At 51.6% G+C, this 21,778-nt stretch overlaps 9 protein-coding genes across 9 annotated transcripts; 5 read left to right on the forward strand and 4 right to left on the reverse strand.

Annotated features, from left to right (window-relative positions):
• Window positions 1–3,095: 3,095 nt before the first annotated feature.
• Window positions 3,096–3,314, forward strand: PHYSODRAFT_499961 (hypothetical protein; the record flags this gene model as incomplete). The annotated part of the gene is made up of 1 exon (XM_009529142.1): window positions 3,096–3,314. A coding segment is annotated over one exon (219 nt), but the record flags the coding sequence as incomplete, so codon positions are not given.
• Window positions 3,315–4,619: 1,305 nt separating this feature from the next.
• On the forward strand, window positions 4,620–5,701 carry PHYSODRAFT_500110 (hypothetical protein; the record flags this gene model as incomplete). Its single annotated transcript, XM_009529143.1, has 3 exons — window positions 4,620–5,212; window positions 5,296–5,344; window positions 5,465–5,701. 3 exons carry the CDS (start codon window positions 4,620–4,622, stop codon window positions 5,699–5,701), a joined length of 879 nt encoding a protein of 292 aa, XP_009527438.1.
• A 780-nt stretch (window positions 5,702–6,481) lies between these two features.
• Window positions 6,482–7,579, reverse strand: PHYSODRAFT_502507 (hypothetical protein; the record flags this gene model as incomplete). The annotated part of the gene is made up of 1 exon (XM_009529144.1): window positions 6,482–7,579. One exon carries the CDS (start codon window positions 7,577–7,579, stop codon window positions 6,482–6,484), a length of 1,098 nt encoding a protein of 365 aa, XP_009527439.1.
• A 1,948-nt stretch (window positions 7,580–9,527) lies between these two features.
• PHYSODRAFT_501448 (hypothetical protein) lies at window positions 9,528–10,400 on the forward strand (the record flags this gene model as incomplete). Its single annotated transcript, XM_009529145.1, has 1 exon — window positions 9,528–10,400. The coding sequence occupies one exon, from the start codon at window positions 9,528–9,530 to the stop codon at window positions 10,398–10,400; it is 873 nt and encodes a 290-aa protein (XP_009527440.1).
• A 303-nt stretch (window positions 10,401–10,703) lies between these two features.
• Window positions 10,704–11,018, forward strand: PHYSODRAFT_261286 (hypothetical protein; the record flags this gene model as incomplete). Its single annotated transcript, XM_009529146.1, has 1 exon — window positions 10,704–11,018. The coding sequence occupies one exon, from the start codon at window positions 10,704–10,706 to the stop codon at window positions 11,016–11,018; it is 315 nt and encodes a 104-aa protein (XP_009527441.1).
• A 357-nt stretch (window positions 11,019–11,375) lies between these two features.
• PHYSODRAFT_502014 (hypothetical protein) lies at window positions 11,376–11,787 on the reverse strand (the record flags this gene model as incomplete). Its single annotated transcript, XM_009529147.1, has 2 exons — window positions 11,376–11,661; window positions 11,726–11,787. 2 exons carry the CDS (start codon window positions 11,785–11,787, stop codon window positions 11,376–11,378), a joined length of 348 nt encoding a protein of 115 aa, XP_009527442.1.
• Window positions 11,788–14,093: 2,306 nt separating this feature from the next.
• Window positions 14,094–14,824, reverse strand: PHYSODRAFT_261492 (hypothetical protein; the record flags this gene model as incomplete). Its single annotated transcript, XM_009529148.1, has 2 exons — window positions 14,094–14,109; window positions 14,196–14,824. The coding sequence occupies 2 exons, from the start codon at window positions 14,822–14,824 to the stop codon at window positions 14,094–14,096; spliced, it is 645 nt and encodes a 214-aa protein (XP_009527443.1).
• A 405-nt stretch (window positions 14,825–15,229) lies between these two features.
• Window positions 15,230–16,228, reverse strand: PHYSODRAFT_332191 (hypothetical protein; the record flags this gene model as incomplete). The annotated part of the gene is made up of 1 exon (XM_009529149.1): window positions 15,230–16,228. One exon carries the CDS (start codon window positions 16,226–16,228, stop codon window positions 15,230–15,232), a length of 999 nt encoding a protein of 332 aa, XP_009527444.1.
• Window positions 16,229–18,320: 2,092 nt separating this feature from the next.
• On the forward strand, window positions 18,321–19,564 carry PHYSODRAFT_383694 (hypothetical protein; the record flags this gene model as incomplete). Its single annotated transcript, XM_009529150.1, has 3 exons — window positions 18,321–18,644; window positions 18,755–19,057; window positions 19,121–19,564. Coding segments are annotated over 3 exons (1,071 nt in total), but the record flags the coding sequence as incomplete, so codon positions are not given.
• Window positions 19,565–21,778: the final 2,214 nt, after the last annotated feature.

The following is a 21,778-nucleotide window of genomic DNA, read 5'->3' on the forward strand; positions in this document are numbered from 1 at the left end:
CATTCCGAAACTGCGCTGTTCAAGACGTCGCAATGCAAGCTTTGTTGGGGCCCGTCGAGCGCGCCCAAGTGACCAAGGACCATGGCCGAAGACGATCATGATGAGCGCCATTGTGATCTACAGGTAAGCGAGAGCGTGTACTTTGCTCTGTAACATTGTACTAGTGGTATATTGATTCTACGTTGCGATGTTGATTACCAGACCTGGTGATCCGACCCACACGACGCTATGAGCTCTCGCGTGTGGCCCGATTGGCAGATCGATTGCGGAGTCAGCGCACAACCTCATCGGTTCCTACGAAGCCGGCTACAGCCGGGTCTACCGCTGATGCAGTGGCTACCCAAGAGGCTACAGAAGACGCGCTCCTCATGGTGTGGCTACACCGGAGACTACAGAAGAAGCGGTAGATGCTACGCCGGATGCTACAGAAGAAGCTCTCCGCGTGATGAGGTTACACCGGAGATTACAGAAAAGGGACAGAGGCTACGACGGAGGCTACCGATGAAAGCGGCAGGAATGGAGCGGCAGTGCCGGAGGCTACAGAGCAAAGCGGAGGCTGCCAAAATGGCGATGATGACCCACGGCTGGCGCGAACATTGAAGAGCGTGCGCATGTAAAGGAATAAGTAGACGTTGGCATGAATATCATATATTGTCCTGTTTCGTACAAGAGGAACCGTGTGTAGTGCGTGTCATTACGGGCTATTGAGCATGCAAGCTCCCTGGTGTTGTTAGAGAGACAATCGTAACAAGCTTGTTAGGTGGGCTAAAGAAATCTAACGATGCGCTAATGTCAAGCACAAGGAAGAATTCGCCCAGTTCCTCCTCACTACGTCAGTTAGGAACAGGGCGATTTCTTCCTCCGCGTTTATCGCGGCGTGCCGAAGATGGGTGACTGGAGCCGAAGTATGCTGCCTTACCAGCCTTGCGAGATATTACTTCTCTGGTCCACGATAATATGCGCGAAACACTTTTTCTACCATAGTTGCGCCAATTCTAATGGTAGCCAGACAAGCAAGGTAGCAACAAAAAGCTGAGATCGAGCTGAAGCACATGAAATTTTTTATTAGCAGCTTCTGCGAGGCTTTGGCCGTAAAACTATCGACAGAAGCAGCTTATATGGCGATAAAATTAGGTTTTTTTCGTAAAACGTAAACCACAATAGCGATATTAGATCCAAGAATTGTCTCGGATTGTACTCGATACAAGCTTTCTGATGAGCTCTGATTTAGAGGCAAAAGCGTTGATTTGTGAGAGCTAGAGCCTCGAATAAAAACGAGGTTTTTCCTGCTTGCACGGTTGAGATTCGCATTCAGCAATTTATTTTTGCCCAATCAGGACATAGCTCATATTTATGCTACGTTTAGAATGGCGTTTTAAGAAGAAGTTATGCGTTATGCGGAGAGTTATCTATAATACATGTGAATGATTCTGAAGTCTCACCCCCTATAATACAAAATTTGTTGTCTTTTTTTCCTACGTGAGTCAGGGCGAAGGCTAGGCTTGGATTATTGGCTTGTGTAACACTGTGTTGCGGGGGGTATGCCCGTAGCGGCGGCTACTGGGCAACGCAGTGCTTGCCGTTCGTCATAGGGACGTCCTGGATGAGCCCAGCTACCTCCTCTACTATGAGTTTAGTCTGACCGAGGGCTCGCGGCTTTCGCGGAACCACTAGCGCGGAGGGGTCGGTGCGCTGGCTCCAGATCTCAGAGACCTCCGTCTCGAGATCTTTTCAATGCCCCCCCCCCCCCCGCCGCGGTGTGATCTCCCCTCTCTCCCTTGGCCCCTGGCGTGTGCATTGTTCGGGAATTGTTGGCTGGAATTAGCAATGTCACAGAAGGATTTGGCCATTATTCGATGGTGACGGAAATTCATAATTTTAGCCAATAAAAACATGTAGTGTAAAATACATAAAACCTTACGCGCATATTATCGTGGACCAGAGAAGTACCATGTAGCAGGTTTCGAGCGTGCTCTACGCTCGCCACGACCAATAGAAGCTCGCCATTTCGGCATATGGTGGATACATTGAGCATGTTTTGTTCCCTTTCGTAGCTGTTCTGTGCACAATGTTCCCAGCGCTTGACCGCAAGATGCGAAAGGGCTTCCAACAGCAAATCTTTGACAGGTTTTGAAGTATACTTTAATCAAGTCTAATGCTTATTCTGTAGGATACAGAATAAGGTCTGGGGCAGGAAGGGTTAAGAAAGAGAGACACGGTTTGGTACCCGGTTTTGGAAAGTTTAAAGTTTTTTGCCGGGGCCAAGCACAGGTCTTCGACCTGTGAGCTTGCTCCTCATGAAGTATGCTCAGCGTCTCAGCGCTGAGCTGGCTAAATGTCTTGGTTGCACGAGGTGGGGGTTCACCAGGGTTCAGTGGATAAATACTTACGTTAGGTGCGTGAACTTGGCGTGGCTTTCAGTAGAGATCCTTGCTGGATCGAGCTCGCGCTCTCACTCCCCTTAGGTACTTGTGTTCGTAGACCGTGCATCAACCACATCCGGGTATCCCGATAAATGAGGCTGAATACCTTTGTAAGTCGTTCTTCCATCCTGCGGCTAGGAATCGGCCACCAACGCACGACCGGGGCCTCGGCGCACCACGAGCTGCATGGACAAGAAATCTCAACATGCTGTCGTTCCTATTGGAGCCAAGACAGGAACCAAACGCGACCGACAAAGTGGCATGGCAGCGAAGGTGATACGTATTATGCGTCTCAACATCCTCACCATGGCGAGGCCATCCGACGCAGCGTCGTCGTCGACATTTCCTGCATCGCTAACTCGTAGCGGGGAACTAGTTGACTTCTATTGCAAGTTCTCGCTATTGCGCGCTGTCCTCCGCTTTGGCGCGCAACTGGATGCACAAAGCAACGTTCGAAGCATTATTGGTGTTACCATCGTATAAACCACCAGGATAGACTCGCTTCTTGACTGGCAAGTCTGCACTGCACAATTCCTCGGGTCCTCGCGCGTGGACGCCGGCACGTTGAGCATAGTACACGTGACGACCCGTTACTGACGAGGTACTACTGCAATCGGCTGTACTTGCGAGGATCTTCACCTTGCCAATCCGTTACTTGTGCTTGCCATCAACGTGGAAGAAGCAGCGTTGCTTGTGACGGACCTTCTGCTTTGGCGCGGCAACGTGAAGGATATCGACACGGTCTTGTCTTTGACGCTTGTGCTGCAGAAGAGCAACATAGGTGTGCTTGAACTCTCTTTGAATCACCACCAGATCGCCGCTGTTAAATACTCAAGTCGTTCGACAGCTCCACGAGCTACGGTTTGCATTGGCGGCGTCTCAAGGGCCTAGAGTGGCATGTCGTTACAGACGCGTACTCCATGAGGTAGCGAACAACTTCTTCCACTCGGATCTCCACCGCTTGCAAGAGCTGGGGAAGACTGGCGTCGCCGGCACACTACGCTGCTCGATATGGCTCCCGTGTTGGTGACTTGCAAGAGCTCGGGGCTGCGAAACCCCTCAAACGACAAATAAAGATGGCGAGTCTTTTCATCGCTGGAACCGCGCGTGAGAGGATTGCTGTCCTGTTTGACTTGAATCAGGCACCGGCCTCACAAATAACGAAGCACGGGGCGTTATAGCTCGGTTGTTGCTGCGCCATGGAGCACGGTTGTTTCTTTCCGGTTTCCAGGAATACGAACTTGTACTCAGGACTGCAACTACCGCGCATCGCGTCACTCTCCCTGCGGGGGTGCAACACCGTCGGCGAACCTGGCTCGTGGAGGACACAGTTTCCTTCGATTGTGAACCGGAGGGTGAAGATGAGGTCGCTAATGTCGCTCGCGGTGACTTGGTTCCAACGTGGCCGAAGCTGTACATACCGTGGATGACCACCGTGCGTTGCATTGACTCGTTGGAGTCGCTGCTTTCCATTCTCAATGTGTGCTGACATGTTGCACACAGCTTGTGGGCTCCCTCTGCAGCGCATTCCAGCTTTACTTCGTCAACCAACTCGAGAAGGTATCAGGGCACGCGCTTAACAACCGTCTTCCCCTCCAGCTTCACGACGAATTTCTACAGTAAATGTTGGTTAACGAAGTTGCTGCATCAGTTATCTCACTGGCGGCAACGGACTCCTGGCGTAAATTCCTCGTTCTCCCGCGCCTCGCTGGGTCAATAGATTCGTACACGAGTTAGAGGGATCACACCATGGCCTATGTCAAGATAAAGGGCCTGCTAATTCTTACCGGGACTGCTCTCTAGCGTTAGTTTTCGCGTTCTTCGGGCATTAACAGCGCAGACATCTATTGACCGTCAACGGCACAGCACCAAAAGTGCTCAGCGACGACACGTACCGTACTTATTTTATTCTAACTTTCAGTAATTCTTTATAAGAACCACACCATATATCCACTAATGAAGAAGTCGTAATAAGTATTTCCGCCAATTACATCGCTTTCGTACGCCACATAAGACCCATTTAAAGGACCAAACTAGAGCACATGCCAATTCCATTACGCCAAGATCTGAAATCGTGGTGAACAGTCGCGGAAGGGTGGAAGACATGAAGGGACCCATTAGCGGATTTTACCCCCTCCCAACCAACTCCCGGTATTCGCCCCGCTCGGTGATATGTACGGCCGGACGGCGTCACCCATGCGAACGCGTGACGAGCCTCGATACGAAAGGGACGTGAAGGCCCAAGACCGAGACGAGGACGCCCCAGCGCGTCGGAAGCGCAGCATTCCCGACGAGTTTTTCGCTGAGACGGACGCGAAACGACCCGCCACCGAGCCAGACGCTGCGATGGAGATCGGTACTTGCTCCCCCTTTGCGGAGGAGAAGAAGCCGCCTCGGAAGCGCCCCAACTACCTCCAGCACGACGACAGACGCATCATCATCGAGCGCGTCGCCCGTGGAGAGCCCCAGGCAGCGTTGGCTCGGGAGTATGGTGTCACCCGCGCTGCAGTCTGCCAGATGTACAAGAAACGAGAGAAAATCCTCGCGCGTGGAGGCGGCGCGCTGCCTTCACAACAGCGAGGAGCAACTGCTGCCTCTGCTTCTACTACCGGTACCCCTCCTGCAGTCCGAAAGCCCGAAGTCAAGCGTGCGCCAGTCGCTAGAAGAAACGCCGATGCATTGCCAACTGTGCAAGGAGAGTCCAAGACGGTGAAGGCCCTGGTGACGACCTTACGCAATGAAAGGACAAGTTCGGCTGCTTTCCAACGAGCTGCAGCTCGACTAACCTTGTGCGTGCGTAAGTTCTCCGTGTGTTTCACCTGGCGGAACGAGCTGACGGTCGACCATATTGTTGTTGGTTTATGGTGCTCAGCATCTTGATTGAAGCAGCTCTGGCTAGTTACGATGTACCAGAGACGGATGTCGCTGGGAGACCTGGGCAGCACGTCGAATTTTGTGCGATAAGGCTGGGGGACGAAAGCTCATCGTTTTTGACCGCATTTGGCCAAGTCGACCCCGACGCTCCGACAGGTACGGCCGAGCAAATAGGTTGTTTTGGTTGCGATCTCTTTGAGCTTACACAGCCCTTGTCCGTAGGTCAAATACACGTGAAAGCGGTGCAGGATAATGGGACTACGAGCTGGAAACTGCATTACCTAGATGTGCCAGACAATATCACGCACGTTGAGGTTCTGCTGTTTTCTACGTTCGGAAACGGCGGGGCTGAATCCAAAGCCATCGAGGTGGGTAAAGCTACCGCCTGCTACAGAACTAGGTAAATGAATTGCCTTCTCATACTGTGGGTTTTATTTTTTAATGTGCCAGGCACTACAAAGAATTGGAGTTGCAGATAATAGGATTTCTCTCGTTATGGTTGGCTGTTCATCTCGTGGCTACGCTGAACTTTCTAATCGGCATCCAAGTACGTCACATGCTACATGATTAGCATACTCTGTCGTTATGCTAACGTGGGTTTTCGTACTTACAGAGGCCGCTATCATCGCAGCCACGATCGACGATGAATGGTCCCTTGACGGGTGGCTACACCCCCACGCTCCCGAACGCGTAGTCCCGGTATCATTTACTTAGACCACGAGCGAGTTAGGATCATTTCTCGAATGGAAAGTTGTGGTTCAAGTCGAGTATTGTGCAAGGGTAGCGACCTCCTTTCCGTGTACGGTATGTGCGATGGTTGTCGCAAAATCAAGAATACAACTGCACTTTCACGTTTTGCACTCGTTGGCTTGGTGAGCTCGTGCGATATGGCGCTCCGACGAAAACAACGATCAGCTGAGGTTACGTCAAGAAATTGAACGTACATGGTGTAGACAATGCCAGAATTTGATGTCAGAGGTCTTCTGTACGAACAGTCAAGAAGTCGATAATACGCTACACGTTTGAATAATACATGTTTGACCTACTCCATGCTTTGAAGTAAACTATAGGCCGAACGGCAGACTATCGAATTCTATGCGCGACCTCTGCGGGGACTGTCGGTATCGGTCGTTTGAAGTCGATTGAGGACGTTCACTGGTGGATCTTGGCCGAATGAGATCAAATCAACTTAGGTAAACGCCGATTGAAATGATCATATTCATCACTGCAGTCACCATGAATAGAGCTGCGAGAAACGAATCGAGATGCTGAATATGATCGAACTCGATGCCAGCCGTCATCTCTAGCACTATGGACACGTAGTCGACGACAATTTCAACCCCCACCTGAAATACCAGCAAATATAATTGATTCGTACGCCAATCCACCACACCAAGTTCATTTTCCATAGTGTCGGATCTCCTCAGCAGCGAATAGTGAGGGTTGCCACAATAGAAAAACAGAATAGATGCCGAGCACCCAATGGCGATGTATTCGGCATACATATCTGCGGTGAGTTCAGCGGTGTGGAAGACCTGCACCTGCCGATGCCACACCTCAAACTCAACGTGCATTGCCGATAGAGAGGGTCTAACGCTTCTCGGACCGTCAATCGAACTCCGTCGAGAGCTTACCGCTATTGTACCCAGCAATGTTTTCTCTCGATGCGAGATACTCCACCTCACAAACTTAGCCTTCCCAACACGCAGCGAAATTTCAATCAGAGCCATCACCAATGCGCCTATTGCAGCGATTTTCTTGTTGCTGATTCCCAACAGGATTATTCTAGCCTGCGTATCGATCATGACGGTCGGAATACCCACAATGACGCACATAGTGCGCGTGCTGAGTACGTGCTTCCTCATGATGTAGTATTTGGCGAGTTCTTGAATGGTCAGTTTGAACACAATACTGCCGACAACGAATCCAGTAACTACCCCAGTGTCTCGATCAACAATTCGCTGCCGACATAAGCCATGGACGAAGCCTGTAGCCAAAAGTGCCGGGACTCCTGAGGAAATATTCTTTACAAATGCTCTCCAGTAACTCGGAGCACGGTAACAAATTGCGTTTGTTGCTGGCCCAGACTCGGGCGAAACAGCCGCAGACCTTGCTGAAGACCGATTAATCGTAGTTTTCAAGCTGTTGACTTTTGCCGCAAGCCGCGCGTAGCCTTGACATGTATCTTCGTAGTAGATCTTCTTTACAGCACGGGAAATACCAGTGAAATAGCCCAAAAGCGATACGTTGTCGAGGTAGCACTCAATTTTGTACTTGAACATATGGGGTTGGGAGCGGGCAAAGTGTGCGGCAAGATATCCAAATCCAAAGTTGGATACTATCGCCCACGAGAAACTCACGATAGAAGCACGGACGAGTCTTTTCAAGCAAAACCATAACGTCGGCATGTGATCGGACGATTTGATGAACCGTAGCGAAAGCATCAGGGGAAGAAATGATAGCAGCACAACCGTACAGAACGTGACTCCGGCCCACACAGAGTTGGCGACTATCAACTCTTCTCGAGTCTGGTATTGCAACGATTTGCTCGAGGAAATATTTCCCAGCGAGTAGCACGTGCCGGTGAGCCAGGCGATGGCGATACTTCCTACTGCATTCCTCATCACAACCACTTGCACACGGAGAGCACGCCCACAAGTTAACTGAACTGGCGCAATGGATAGCTTCCAAGGTTTTTGGACGACGCAATCTCCCTTTTTGAGGTAACATGTTCGCGAGTGACTGGTGCTTCGTGTCTTGCTGTGTGCTGTTGACGGCGAGGGGGCAATGTTAACGCTGTCGGCCGGAGCTTCTGCAACCTGCACCATAATAATGGTGTTTGACTCTACCTGTATAACCAAATCACCTGGAGGGTTGGTTCAAAGAGAAAATAGCAGCGACCCCCTAAGGTAAAAATACGAATCCTGAAATATACTACTACGTAGCATTACTATTGAGGTGGATGTAAGTGAAGTTTGTGGTGTCGCCTCATTCAAGTTTGGGCGCGTGGACGCGATAGTATAAGATGAAAAGCAGTTCCTGGACCGGGTCAGAGAGAGAGCTGCCATTTTCAAGTGAAAAAAATGGGGATTTTGGTGCGGAGAACGACTGAGGTCATAACTTTTCTTTGTCCCTTTCGAGACTGGCCAACTCTGAGTGGTGTCGAAGCTGTTCACCTCCCCCTTTTTTTCAGGTGCAGTTGAGGGTCCCTTGTTTTCATAAAATCCAATAGTTCGAGTCGGTTAAAAGCATTCCGCTTTAGAAGTATCGTCAGATTGGAATTGTAGTGTAGGGCTCTCCAAGAAAAATGGTTACACCAACTACGTGTTCTGCGATCGTATTTTTGTTCAAATAGTTGAGCGTAATATTTTCTTTTTAAGTGAATATTACTTGTGTGGACTAAATGTTGTCTAGAGGAAGTTTGGAGCTAGACTACATTTGGTCGACACATATTTTGAAGTACTGTATTGACTAAATTGGAGCTCAAAGCCGTGAAAGGTGACGAATTAGTTCCCCGAGTACCAACCAATCGGTGCTGCTCAAAGTCGTGGCTGTCGACTGCGACAATGTCACGTTCCCCGAGAACTCGAACCCCTACGTCACGGGCGAAGTGATCGAGTATCCGTATTTAAACGACGAAGGCTGCAACTCGAAAAGACGGGCGATGGAGGGGATTCGCCTCATGAGCGAGGGCGAGACATCCGGACAACCAAAACTCCGGACAACCAAAACTTGTAAGACGTCATGATCGAGGAGGACGAGCGGATAGTCGAGCAGCACCAGGTCAACAAACAGAAGTCCATACCAACCATGAGCGCAAACAATGCTGAAGCGTTCGAGATGCTACTCCAGCAGCTGCGTGGCATGCTTGATTTTCCACGAACGGCCCGAGCTGCCTGTTCCAGCATTCTACAACGGTCCAGTTTTGGTCGGCCACCCCCTTCTTTTAAAGAAGAAGCCCCATGCGATCGTGCGAAAATGTCGTTGGGCGGAGTTTGCACTTGCTGTTTGTACCTGGCACTGCAAGGGGCTGCATTTATCCTGCGGCCAGCTAAGACGTGACAGCGTGGGCCTAAATCACCGCCCTGGTCGCTGAACATATCAACGTACGCAAGAAACCACTGCTTGGAGCTCACTTAGTGTGCAATATTCTTGCAGGGCATCGGTCGTCACAGAACCTCATTCAAGCTTTTGCCAGCTCGAAGACGCCTCGCCCAAAGGAAAGCAACCATGCAGGTGCTCCGCCATCGGTACCGCTTCACCCGAGCGCTCAGCTCGACACTCTACGGAAGCGTCGTCGTCTGCCAAGAGACCGTCAAGTCCGCAACCGCAGCCTCGTCCATCGTCATGAAGCAGGTCTCCCTCGAGCGTATGGCCAGCATCGTCCGTGATCTCCCCTCGGACGGCCACATCCCCGACAACCCCCTCGTCGAGATAGAAGTGGGCGACCTCATTCGCAACGCCGGGGGTCACCCGAATCTCGTGCACTACAAGGACTCGTTCATCGAGCAGCAGACGCTCCACCTCGTCATGGAACACTGCGCCGACGGCGACCTGTTCGACTACCTTGGCAGACGGAGACAACGCACCATGTCATGCATGAACGCACTCAACGTGCTGTCGCAGGTGGCCACGGGACTCGCCTTCCTGCACAAGCATGGGATCGCGCACCGCGACGTCTCACTCGAGAACATCATGCTGCATCACGGTCGTTGCAAGATCGGAGACTTCGGGCTGGCTACGCGCGCAAACACTGCAAGCGGACGAAGAGTGGGCAAGGAGTACTACATGGCGCCGGAGATCGTCGCGGGTGAGACCTACGACCCAAAGGCGGCTGATGTCTGGTCGCTGGGTATCGTGCTCTTCATCATGCTCACAGGTTCACCGCTAGTGTCCCTCGCGTCGACGTCGGTCAAGTCATTCCGCACACTGAAGCAAGCGGGCATCAAGGTGGTGATGCAGGCTTGGGGCGTCGCAGGCGTGTCGGACAGCGCGCTGCAGCTTCTGTCGGGGATGTTGGAGACCGATCCTAAGAAGCGCCTGACGGTTGCCCAGGTGCTCGAGCACGAGGCCCTGAATAGTGATTTTACCACGACCAAGTAACCTAGATTTAAGCGGAACTCTGCGCGGTAGGGCAGTTGAGTGCGCTGGTCCGCTGTTGTTGGATGTAGAGAAATAAATATAATAGAGCGTTATTCCACTGGACTGCTTCCCCGAGCCGTTCAAAAGGCCGGTAATTTCAGCTGAAACTACTACTAGCCTACCTGCCGTTCTGGTCCTGATCCTTCCCACCCGTTGCGCCCTCGCTTGGGGGGGGCAGCAACACGCGCTGCGCTCGGCCAGCTCAAGTCATTAACGAAATTTCAAGGTCGCGCCAAAGCAAAGCACTCATCCCCAAAAAAGACCATGTGCCGCACCGTAGCCACCTTGTTCACGCCCCCGACAGATCTACTAGCAGTCCTGCCACCGTCTGAGCTGTGTTTCAGCTTTCCAGCCAGCAAGGCGGCCGCGATTGAAGCCCCGACCAAGCAGGAAGCTGTTCAACGGACGAGTCTCAAGTTCGTGTTGAGCGCCGAGGGCATTCGCTTCACGGACTTGGCGTTCGTCGAAGAGGTCACCAAGCGAGTCGCGGAACTGAAGAGATCGGCTGCAGCTGCCGAATCGAAGAGCAACAACACGCTCCTGGCGCAGAGGACGCTCAAGTTCAGAAGAATTGAGTAGAATGGAGCGCAACAGAGACAACAGCCTCCAGACTCAAGGCGACGGCAACTTCGACCACTACTTACGACTGTATAAGCCGATTGTTTCGACAATCTCGATTAATCTATTCAGCTGTTGCATTTCTTCCATTTGATATCTCTTGTTGAGCTTGGATTTCCATCACCATACGCGATACCTTTTCATGTAGTTTGCGAAAGATATATTTCTACCCTACCAGATCATTGAATCACCTCGCTGACTAGGTTGACTCGCTATAGCTCGAACAGGGCACGCACCCTGGAAGTTGTAGTCGTATCCTAGCAACGAAACAGCAGGGTGAACTCTTCAACGCATCAAACTCTTTAAGGCGAGGGACTACTAACCAAAGTGCTGAAGCGAGGTTTGGACGTTGTACAATAACCAGAATATGAGGCTAATCTGAATAAAGTCGATCTGTTTCTTCAAGACAAACGCGATGTGTTTGACAGGAGAATGCCCAAGCATGCACTTTAGCATGAAGATCAACGCCAGCAGTGAGAAGAGCTGAAGCAGACAGTAAAGCACGACATTCTGCAAAGTGTGAGCAAGTTGGATCTGGTCCATACCGTTATACACGGAATAAAACTCGCGATTCGGCAGGTGGTACGTAGCAACAAGTAGATATCTGTTGGCAATCAGATAAATAAATGAACGTTAGAAATGTATAGCTTCATTTCAAGACTTCGTACGTACAGAAGACAAGAGGGATGATGACCTCAACGTAGTTGGTAAGCAGTGGGAACACCGCCATGAATAATGGCCGACGAACTTTGTTCGTGTATAGCTCGAGTGAGGATGCTGGAGGTCGTTTACCAGCAAAACCCAACTTCTGAGAAACTTCAGGCCGAATCCATCCCAAAAATGCGAAGATTCCGCCCAAGAGCTTCTTCGCTATTATTAAAAAATGTGGCGATGGACCCCAACGTTTTGAATGTGGAGATTCTCCTTCATTGTCTCCACGACGGGTCCGATTGCAACTTCTTCTTTAAGTTCGATCGGTCGTGGGCTTTCCGCGCTACTTCTTCCCTCAACAGAGAAAACAGGGGCATCCGTGAAGTTGCAATTCCTTTGCATTTCCAGCAGGATACTTGCTCTCTCCAGACTCGTTGGCAAGCGACCACCCAGACTGATGTACCCGACAGCCCCGACAGCCCCACTGTGACTGTTCCAGACTCGATTCTCGTCAACCATACGCTCTAAAGCTCCCACACCAGCCCGTGCTCTCCCCCATCATCACAACATCCGCAGCCATGATCTCCAAAGTTGTCCAAAAGGACGGCGAGCTCTGCATGCAATACGAAATAAACCGAAGACGTCGGCGTTGAAAACAACCAGCTCCGGCGTTGCATCTCCCAGGTGGCCAACCGCTCGCACAAAGACATTCCGCATGAATAGCTTGATCACGGGTAAGAGCACGGTGTAAGCCGTCTGAGCGTCGCTGGACAGCGTAGTGAAGATGTAGAAGTATGGCGGGTAGATAAAAACCAGTAGAATATCGCACAACCACAACTTAAACATCCCGAAAAGCATTGATGCCGCATTAGGCGTCTGCCGAATCATTGAATTGCCATCGCCGTTAAGGTCAAACTGGCCCACGCTCCCATCACTATCAGTGTTGAGAACGGAAGCGGAAACCCGATAGCCACCCCGAGTCCGTAAATGATGGCAACCGTGAGCGTGGGTACGACGAATGTGTCTCAGATAAGGCTTCGAGCCGGATATGGGAGTAACGAGACCCCTGTGCGGAACTGGTGCAGCGCAAGTGAGGTCATAACGAGGTAGGCGTAATATTCCCGCGCAAAGAAGAGTTTGTTGGCGGACAATCCAGAATATGGCGGGGAGAGCACCAGGTCGATCGTAAAGGTCACTAGGAGGCACGGTACTGGCGTCCCCAACAGAACAAACGTAACGCGAATCCAGTTCGTCTTGCGCATATACTTCGCGAGGTCTAACGCACGATCCGCCGAGTAAAATCCATGAAGCTCCCCATGCCCTGGATATTGAATGGCATTGATACCCCATTTCGTATGTCGCCCGGTGCTGCGAACAAGGCAACACTGTGTACCGCTGTCTTGTAGTTTAGTCACAAAAGTCTATTTCTTAGCAGTTTCACTTCCGAGATTAGTTCTGGTGAAGTGCGTTCTATTTTTAATTCTCTCTCAGTCGTACCTCTGGATGCATTTTGTCGAAGTTAAAGCAAGCATTTAAGTAAATGTTTGTTCTCCGGTGTTTTTTTCGAGTTGGGACACACATTCAGCCTCCCTACGTCCACAAACGATGTCAGACAGTATCCACGCTATTGGATCTAGATCTGTATTGCTGCTGCAAGTCATCACCGCTCCATTCTTTGAAACCTGTGCCAAGGTGAAATTATCACTCGAAGGGCATTGTATTCTCACAACTTTCGGTCAAGATTGAATGTTGAGTTCATTTTCCCCTATATACAGTTGATTGGGTCAGGGCATTCATTCTCACAAACAATAAAGTACGCTTCGCAGAACATGGTCAATGCTCGATCCAGAGCGTAACACTGCATTGTGGTGTCAGCTGACGAAAGGAGACTTTCCTCCCTGCTTTGCAGATTCCACGTGGATCCAGCAGCGGCCGACACCAGGGAGCAGAAATCACCTCAACTTAGTTTGTCCTGGCTTTCTTCGATTCGCTTGTAGACGCGCTCAAGCCTTTTCCAGAACGAAGCATAAAGCGAGAGAATCGTACCCGGCTGGTTGGTGCCATTGAGAAGTTCGTCCAGCAACCCCTGTCCTGCTCCAATTACAGTGAGGGCGTATTCCCAGCTAAGTGAAATCGTCAGTGAGATAGCACCGATGCCACTTGCTTGATTTGCTAGCCTTGCCAGCTCGTCAACCACCGTGGAGACCTTAATTCGCTTCTCAGGCTCCAAAATGCACATTCGAGTAACCAACTCCCACTGCCCGTCCTCGCACATCGCTGGACGAGATGGCAATTTGCCATGGGTAGCATGATACTTCACCGCAGCTCTGTCAGCGACTCGCCAAGGCAGACAATTGTGGGAGTTGTTGCCAGACCTGGCTGCTTCTACAACGCGCAGTGCCTCCACGATGCACATAAAAAGAAAACACATCCGAAGCAAATGTTGGCCGTGGACTGCCGTCTCCAAGGCATTCTGGAGCTACCCACTGCCACGCGCCTGAAATCACGGGCTTGTCTTCGGCACTTGCGATCGAACTGAGACCGAAGTCCGTCACTTTCGCCTTCATGTCGCTCCCGATCACAATGTTGTTCCCTTTCAGGTCTCCATGGACCACGCCACGAGCGTGGAGATATTGAACCCCCAATGCCGCCTCATGCAACTTTGACCACAATTCATCAGGATGTTCACGCAGATACTTGACCAAGGTCCCGTTCGTGGCGTACTCGCATACGAAGAACGGTCTCCCGACGTGGCAGGCGCCGAACAACCGGATCACGTGAGGGTGGCTAAAGCCGAACCAAATGTCCACTTCGCGACGGAACATCGCTTGCGCTTCGGCTCTCTTGGCAGCGTCCTTTTGAGGTTGGGTATGAGGGGTAGAGGACAAACTCAGCAGGGAACTTGAGGCGTCCGTGTCCGTATTGGAGCCGTCAAGGATCACGCGCTTCACCACCACGTCCGAATCCAACCACTTGGCTCGGTGCACGCTGCCGAAGCCACCTTCGCCCAGGCAATTCCACTCGTCAACCAGCAGCTCGTACCAGGGGATGAACCACTCTGGCGTCAGTTCTGGTGCAATATCGCCATCACGCTTGCTAGCAATCTCCAAGAGCATTTTCTCCAACCCCTCAACTTGTTCAGGCGAGTATGAACCCAGAGGATTTGTGATTTCGGCTTTCAACTTCCCCAAAAACGCTGACCGTTCTTCCGGCGACTTCAAATCATTCAGAAGAAGAAATGCATCCGATACTCCTGCGATGAAGAGCTCGATGTGCTCGTTGAGCAGTTGCTGTCGTAGCAATTTTGTCTCCATCATTGAACTCGTAGCGCCTCCCAGCGACTTCATGAGCGACCTAACGCGCCATTGAAACGCGTACAAACTGTTGGTCCTGGCTCGCGTTGACGATACGCGTAGCATTCGAGCCTGTCCAGGGGCATTTTGATTGTCCGATAAAAATCGACCAGTAGTCCGTCAAATCGTGATAACACTGTAGGGTGGTGCGATTTTCCTTGCAGACGCTCACGCTGTCTTGAGCTCGTCGAACATTCGGAAAAAGTGGACATCGTTGCACTTCTTCATGTGTGTTTGCACCCTCAGCCACGTTTCGTTCAAATTTCCACCTTCGTATTCGTCGAAAGAGGTCAAACGCTCGAATTTCAGGTCGTTCGAGCTAGAACTCTCTTTGAGAATTAATTGGTCAAGCTCATAGACTACCGACGACAGACTGACGCGCTTGTGAGGGTCATGACAGCACATACGCCACACCAAGTCTCGTATTTCAGCAGGAGGAGAGCCAGGAGGATGACCTTCGTCCGTCTCCGGGGCCCACCGTGTTCTATGAAACCAGGCCCTCGTGTCGTCTTGATCGCTCCATGGTATTTTCCGAGTCGTAGCCTCCAAAATGGTCATCCCCAGGGAATACACGTCCGACTCAAACGAGGGCAGTACGCCATCCCCAAACTCAGGAGCCTGCCAGCGCGCAGACCCCACAACAACCTTTGAAGTAAGACCTGACCCGTTCGATCTACTCAAGCCAAAGTTGGCCAACTTCGCTTGGCCATCACTGCCGATCAAAATATTACTGCAGCGTAGATCGCCATGAACAATTCCTCGCTCGTGGAGATACTCAAGCCCCAACGCCGCCTCGTACAGGTGCGTCCACATCGTCAGCTTTCCTACTGAAATCAGCTCGATATTTTCCCAAAGTGACCCCTTGCTGGCAAACTCACAGACGAAGAACCGCAGATTGGGGTTGACTTCACACTCGCCGTACATTTTGACCACATTTGGATGACGGAGGCGCTTCCATAGTTGTACTTCCTGCTCGAACGACGAGTGAGAGGCGTCGGGGATAAAGAGCTTCACGGCCGCATCGGCATCGAGCCATTTGGCTTGAAAGTCGCCTCCAATGCTCCCGTTTGGATAGAAGCGGGTTAGCTCAATTTCAGACGGAGGGATGGAGCTGCTTTCAGACGGAGGGCTGGGGCTGCTGGAAGCGCTGTAGCACGGCAGATTCATGCTCTTTCGTAAGTCGATACTTAGCCCCAGACAGCCTACCGTAAGACAAAGCGTCTTACGTTTTGCAATCAACGCATTTTGGCTACATCTTGGTTTTAGTATACTAGTGGCTACATTGTGGACAACAATTTGCACCATGCGATTGGCCAAAACTTTCAGAGGGTAGTGTCGTTGCGTGCGTTCCTCCGTTGAGCATGTAGGAACCCGAGGACAACCGCTTTGCCGTTTTTGAATTGCTCGTGCCACCTACAGTCGAGCCGACGAAATAAGGCGCTCACAAGCACGAACATGTAGTCGGTAGTGCGGCCCTACTGCCAACTACAATGTACACGCTTGTTTGAGAATGGTTAAGAAATTAATGCACCCGAACCATTAGCCCAGCTTGACAAACAAAACGTTCAGGGCTTTATAGTGAATTCTAGTTAATGCATAACCAAATAGAGCCCCTCTTCCTCCGGTAGTGCGGCCCACGAACCCTGTCGTGTCCTCTGAGGACGCCTCCGAGCGAAACAGTGCACGACGAGCGCGCACACATGCTCCGCACCGAGGCGTTGTCGGAGGACGCGAGGGAGTAGACAATCAATACATTATGGGATCTTACCAAAGTCATGAAATGAACTGTTTTGTAGTAGCAACAAGGCAGCGTCAGCCAGTCTTGGTATTTGTATTTGTATTTGTTGCGGTTTGCTTGGCTACCTTACTCCCGGAGGCGCACACTGCTGCAGCTCCACCTACGTCGGTAGTGGACACCACCGACCTCACCCGCGGCCACGTGTAGGTAAGCTGTTGGTGGTGTCGCAAACAAATAACTACAAAACGACGTGAGGGCCTCTAAGAGTCAAATAAGCGGCGAAACTTCTCGGGAATACATGAAAAATGCCAAAGCTAAAGTAATTGATCAGCCCGGCTGAAGGCTTGTTTGCTGGGCCTGCTACTGTAGTACTACGAAATCTAAACGATCTAAGCTCGCCGTGGTGTTTTAAATATGTAGAGGGAGTTTGTTGGTGTCGCAGCGCTCCTCCGCACAGTTCTATCGAACCGCCAATCATTACTACCACTACTATGCTGCGCCCGATATTAGTCAGGATACGAAGTGCAACGAAATGCATCAAAAAGAGTAGCGAAGAGGAACGCGGGCCTTCCTAGCTAGAGTTGGTCAAATCCTTATCCAGTTATTACCAGTTACCGTTATTACCTTCGTACTTACCATTTATTAACGTTAATAACTTTTATGTATAGTTGGTGTGGCAGAAATATTCGATCTGCTAACGGTAATACCTCATGTGTATAGTTGGTGTGGCAGAAATATTCGGTCAACGCGTTTCGTGAAGTTGTCAACGTACGTGGAGGTCTACCGACATGAATCTGCGTATGCTCCACGTGGCAGGCAGCTCGCGCACGGGGCCTATTCTCGTCGCTGCATTCACAAACTTGCTCCTGTAGAGCCTGCAAGCTCCATGGACCAAAACGGCCACCGCAACGAGGACCGGGCTAGCAGTGAAGGTCTGGCCTTGGTCGCCCTTCAGTTGGCGTGTTGACCGAGTACATTGTGGTTGTGCCACGTTGGGCCAACCCGAAGAAGCAGCACCGCGACGTGACGTGCAGGCACTGCTCCAAGCTCATCAAGAATGCCCAGCCCAAGAAAAACCTCCGCCCACACATTCGCAGCTGTCCCTGCGCCCCAGCGGACGTCCGGGCTAATTACCCTGTAACACCCTCCAAGCGAGATCGTCCCGAAACTTCCGATAGGCCCCACAGTCCATCCAAGCGTTCGCGGCCTAAAATGGCTACGAGTGTGCTAGGATCGGTCTCAGTGACTGAAAAGAAGGAGTTCCATCTTCAGATTGCCAAAGCGTTCTATGCCTGCGGCATTCCGTTTCGAGTCATCGAAAACGGAGCCATGAGGTGTATCCTGACGAAGTACCGGCCCGGAATGACGCTCCCTTCACGCCAAGATTTGGCGACCTCACTGCTTGACAGCGCGTACGCGGAGGAAGTTGCCAGCGTTATGGAGGTGCTGAGGGAGCAGCAGTACGTTGCCATTTTATGCGACGGATGGTCCGATCCCAACAGCGAGTCCATTATCAACTTTATGGTGACGTCTCCATTTATCCGACCCATATTTTGGTCATCGGAGCGCTGCGCCGACAGACAGCATACAGGGGAGTTCATCGCGTCAGAGTTGAAAAAGGTGATTCAAGCTGTTGAAAATGTCGTCGGAAAAGGATCGGTATGCGCTGTTGGGACGGACAACGCGTCTAACAGGCGTAAGTCATGGGAGCTTCTAATGGCCAAGATACCAAGTCTAACGTGTAACGGCTGCGCGGCACACACGATCAATCTTCTACTCAAAGACATGTTCGGGATGGAGTTCATGAGTGACGTCTTCAAGAAAGCCGTCCTAGTTACCAAATTTGTGCGTAAACGTGCAGCGCTTCTTTATCGCTTTCGGGCTCTGCAACGCAAGTATTTTGGTACCCGGCAGCACTGGAAATACAATTTGTGCTCGAGTACCACCGCGTCGAGCGCGCGCTAATCATCCCTGTTTCGACGCGGTGGTACTCGAGCACAAATTGTATTTCCAGTGTCGTGAGGAACGAAGATGTGCTGCGTGAGTTGTTTTCCAACCATGAATTTCTGGCTCGTTACGTAGATGCTGCTGCCAAACTCAATCGCGTCGAGTCTATTTCGGCTGATAGCATGTTTTGGGTGAATGCCAGAGCCGTAATGCGACTGGTGAACCCGATAATCCAAGCTCTCGGCGCTCTCGAAAAGGATGGGTGTTGCCTTTCGATGGTGTATGAATACTTTCGTGGACTGAAAACCCACGTCATCTACAACCGCGAAACTGATGATGTTGCTTCTGGTATTCTTAACACGATCCGAGGCCAGATTAGCTCCCGCTTGAACACCCTCAAGCGCGAATCAATCCTCGCTGCATTTTTACTGGACCCAACTAAGTCTACGGACGACTTTGAAGGTGATGATTTGGACAATGCAGTCGATGCATGCGTAGATCTAGCTACACGAGTTGGTCTACCCTCCAACGTATCTTCAAATGCGGTTCGCCGAGCTGTCATGGCTTTTATTCGCGTGAAGAAGTCCTGGACAGCCGAAGACCACGAAAAAAACGCGAGGGACACGCCATTAGACTGGTGGCTGGTCAAGGTTAACAAGTTTCCGCTCCTACATGCTTTGGCTACCCGCGTTTTGAGCATCCCGACGTCGTCCGCTGCGAGTGAGCGCTCGTGGAGTGTTCGCTCCTTCATCCGCACCAAGCGACGAAATCGGCTGAAACCCGATCGCGTGGAAAAGCTAGCATATTTGTACTCGAATGCGGGTGACAAGGCTGCAACTAGTGCAGTGCACTATCAAGTCAATGCAGAAGAAGAGGGCGAAAGCAGCGCGAGTGACGACTCCAGCGATGATGACATCGTTACGCCAATTGCTCCCAACAGCTCCAGTCGCATGCGCGGTAGTCGGTCTAATACGGCGCACCGATCACGATTCTTCACGCCCTCGCAGACCGACCAACGTGAAGCTGTCCCACCCCCGCTAGCTCGAAGAACACTATTTTCGCCTGCACTAGCCAACCCGCTACCCGACCAAGCGACGAATACCAGCACAGTATGCAGTGACGAGGCTGCGGTCGCTCTTACGCAGTCGGTCGCTCTTACGCAGTCGGTCGCTCCTACGCAGTCAGTCGCACTTACGCAGTCAACAAGCAGCGGAACCGTTTTCACGCGTGCTGATGAGCGCCAGCTTGTGCCACCGGTCGTGAGGCCGCCCGGATCGGCAAGTGCAACAACACCGAGTCTACCAACTAGCGATCGTCTCGTATTTTCAGGGGGTAGCAGCGGCCGTCGTGGACTACCTCCAACTCCACAGTCGAGCACTGGACGCACCCACCACTCGCCGAGGGTGCTGTTTGGTCCAACCTGGGAGCATTAGCATATTTGACTTTGTTCACGCTAGCTACGCCCGCAACATGATCCATATTTTCATTCCGTTCACGCCTTCTTGATTACATATCATGCACTAGTTAGTCAATAGAGTCGTCGTCCCCACGCAAATGTGTATCAATGCATTGGCTTCAACCTCTTTCGAATTTCTTCTAGATGCTGCCTCGGCTGATGGTATTTCTAGCAGCTTCCTCCGCTTCATTTTCTCGTGAGGAGTTTTGGTTCTGCTGCGGACTTGGGTAGTTGTTCATGATAGGGGTAGACTTGATGGTACTTGCCGGACGTGACGGCATATTCGTCGTCGCGCTACTCGAACCTTGATCACTCATGCACGCAGCCGAGGATGTTCGATTTGCTCTTGCCGGCCTCGCCACCCTGTTTCAGCGCGCACACAACCTTTCTGTGCTTGTGCGTGGTGAAGCTGCGTATGGACCCGTGGCCATGGCGGTCGCAGAACACTTTGGTGACCTTAGTGGTGGCGAACTTGCTAGGGGTGAAGGAGAGGTGGAGGGCTAAACCGCTTTTGCCCTGACTAATCCGAGTTCAAATAATGCAAACGCCAGCTCTTCTTGCTCTTCTTATAATCGTAGAGCTTCACATCAGTTAGCTCACAGATTCAGTGCATCGTGCCGTACCAGCCGAAACAGGTTGCCCTTCTACGAGATGACCTCAACTTGAACTTCTGTCACTGAGCTGCCAGCGCAACGGCGCACATTGGTACAGCAGAACGCGCACTAGCACTCCCACAAAAAAGAAGCGTCATATTTGGTTAAGAATGCAGTAATAATGTAACATCAACGCTTGTAGCGCAACATTTAGGCCTCGTCCAACCCTTATCAGCGAGCTGTTCGTTCATGTAACAGCATAATGGCCACCTCGGCGATGTATATGATACTCTTCAAGCCCTTCCCTCTCTTACGAATCTGCAGCACAACACACAAACTCATGAGATCCACTATATCCAGCTACACGCTCTCCCACCGGCACTTACTTCATTTTTGATGAATCCCTCGGCCAGCAGGCACGTGACGTAGTCCACGTACTGATGGCTAGGCCCGCCCTGCAGGAGATAGGTGTTGTTGGTGCTGGACTCCGTAGTGCCAAAGAACTCGCAGGTCCTGTCGCTCAGCAGTGAAGCATCGGCCTCGTCCGTCGTGAAACGCACGCCGCACCTGTTCTCCTTGGGCACCATGTCGCCTTGTCCGAAGCAACTGCCGGCCGCAACGGTGTACAACTCGGGTGACGCGCCAATGATGTAGACGCCCACACCGGCGGCACGGAGCGCGTGCATGGCTGACTTCTGGCCACTGAAGAAGCGCAGGTCCTTGGTGAACGAGCCGTCGGCCTGCAGGTCGCCCGCCGACGTATACATGGGGTCCGCGAGGGCCAGGCCGAGCATCATGGTTTCGGTCTCCGTCATGTCCGCGTGAAGAGATCTTCTGTAAGTAGTCTGAGTGGCCTTGTCGCAGTCCATCGTCTCGGGCCGAAAAGCAGAAGTGCAGGTACACGATGGCTTCCTTGATGACATCCAGCGGGCGTTTGACTACTGCGTTGCGGAACCGTTGCTGATCAGCTTGAATGTTGGGCG

This window comes from Phytophthora sojae, assembly GCF_000149755.1.
Source record: "Phytophthora sojae unplaced genomic scaffold PHYSOscaffold_4, whole genome shotgun sequence".
NCBI classification, from domain to species: Eukaryota; Oomycota; class Peronosporomycetes; order Peronosporales; family Peronosporaceae; genus Phytophthora; species Phytophthora sojae.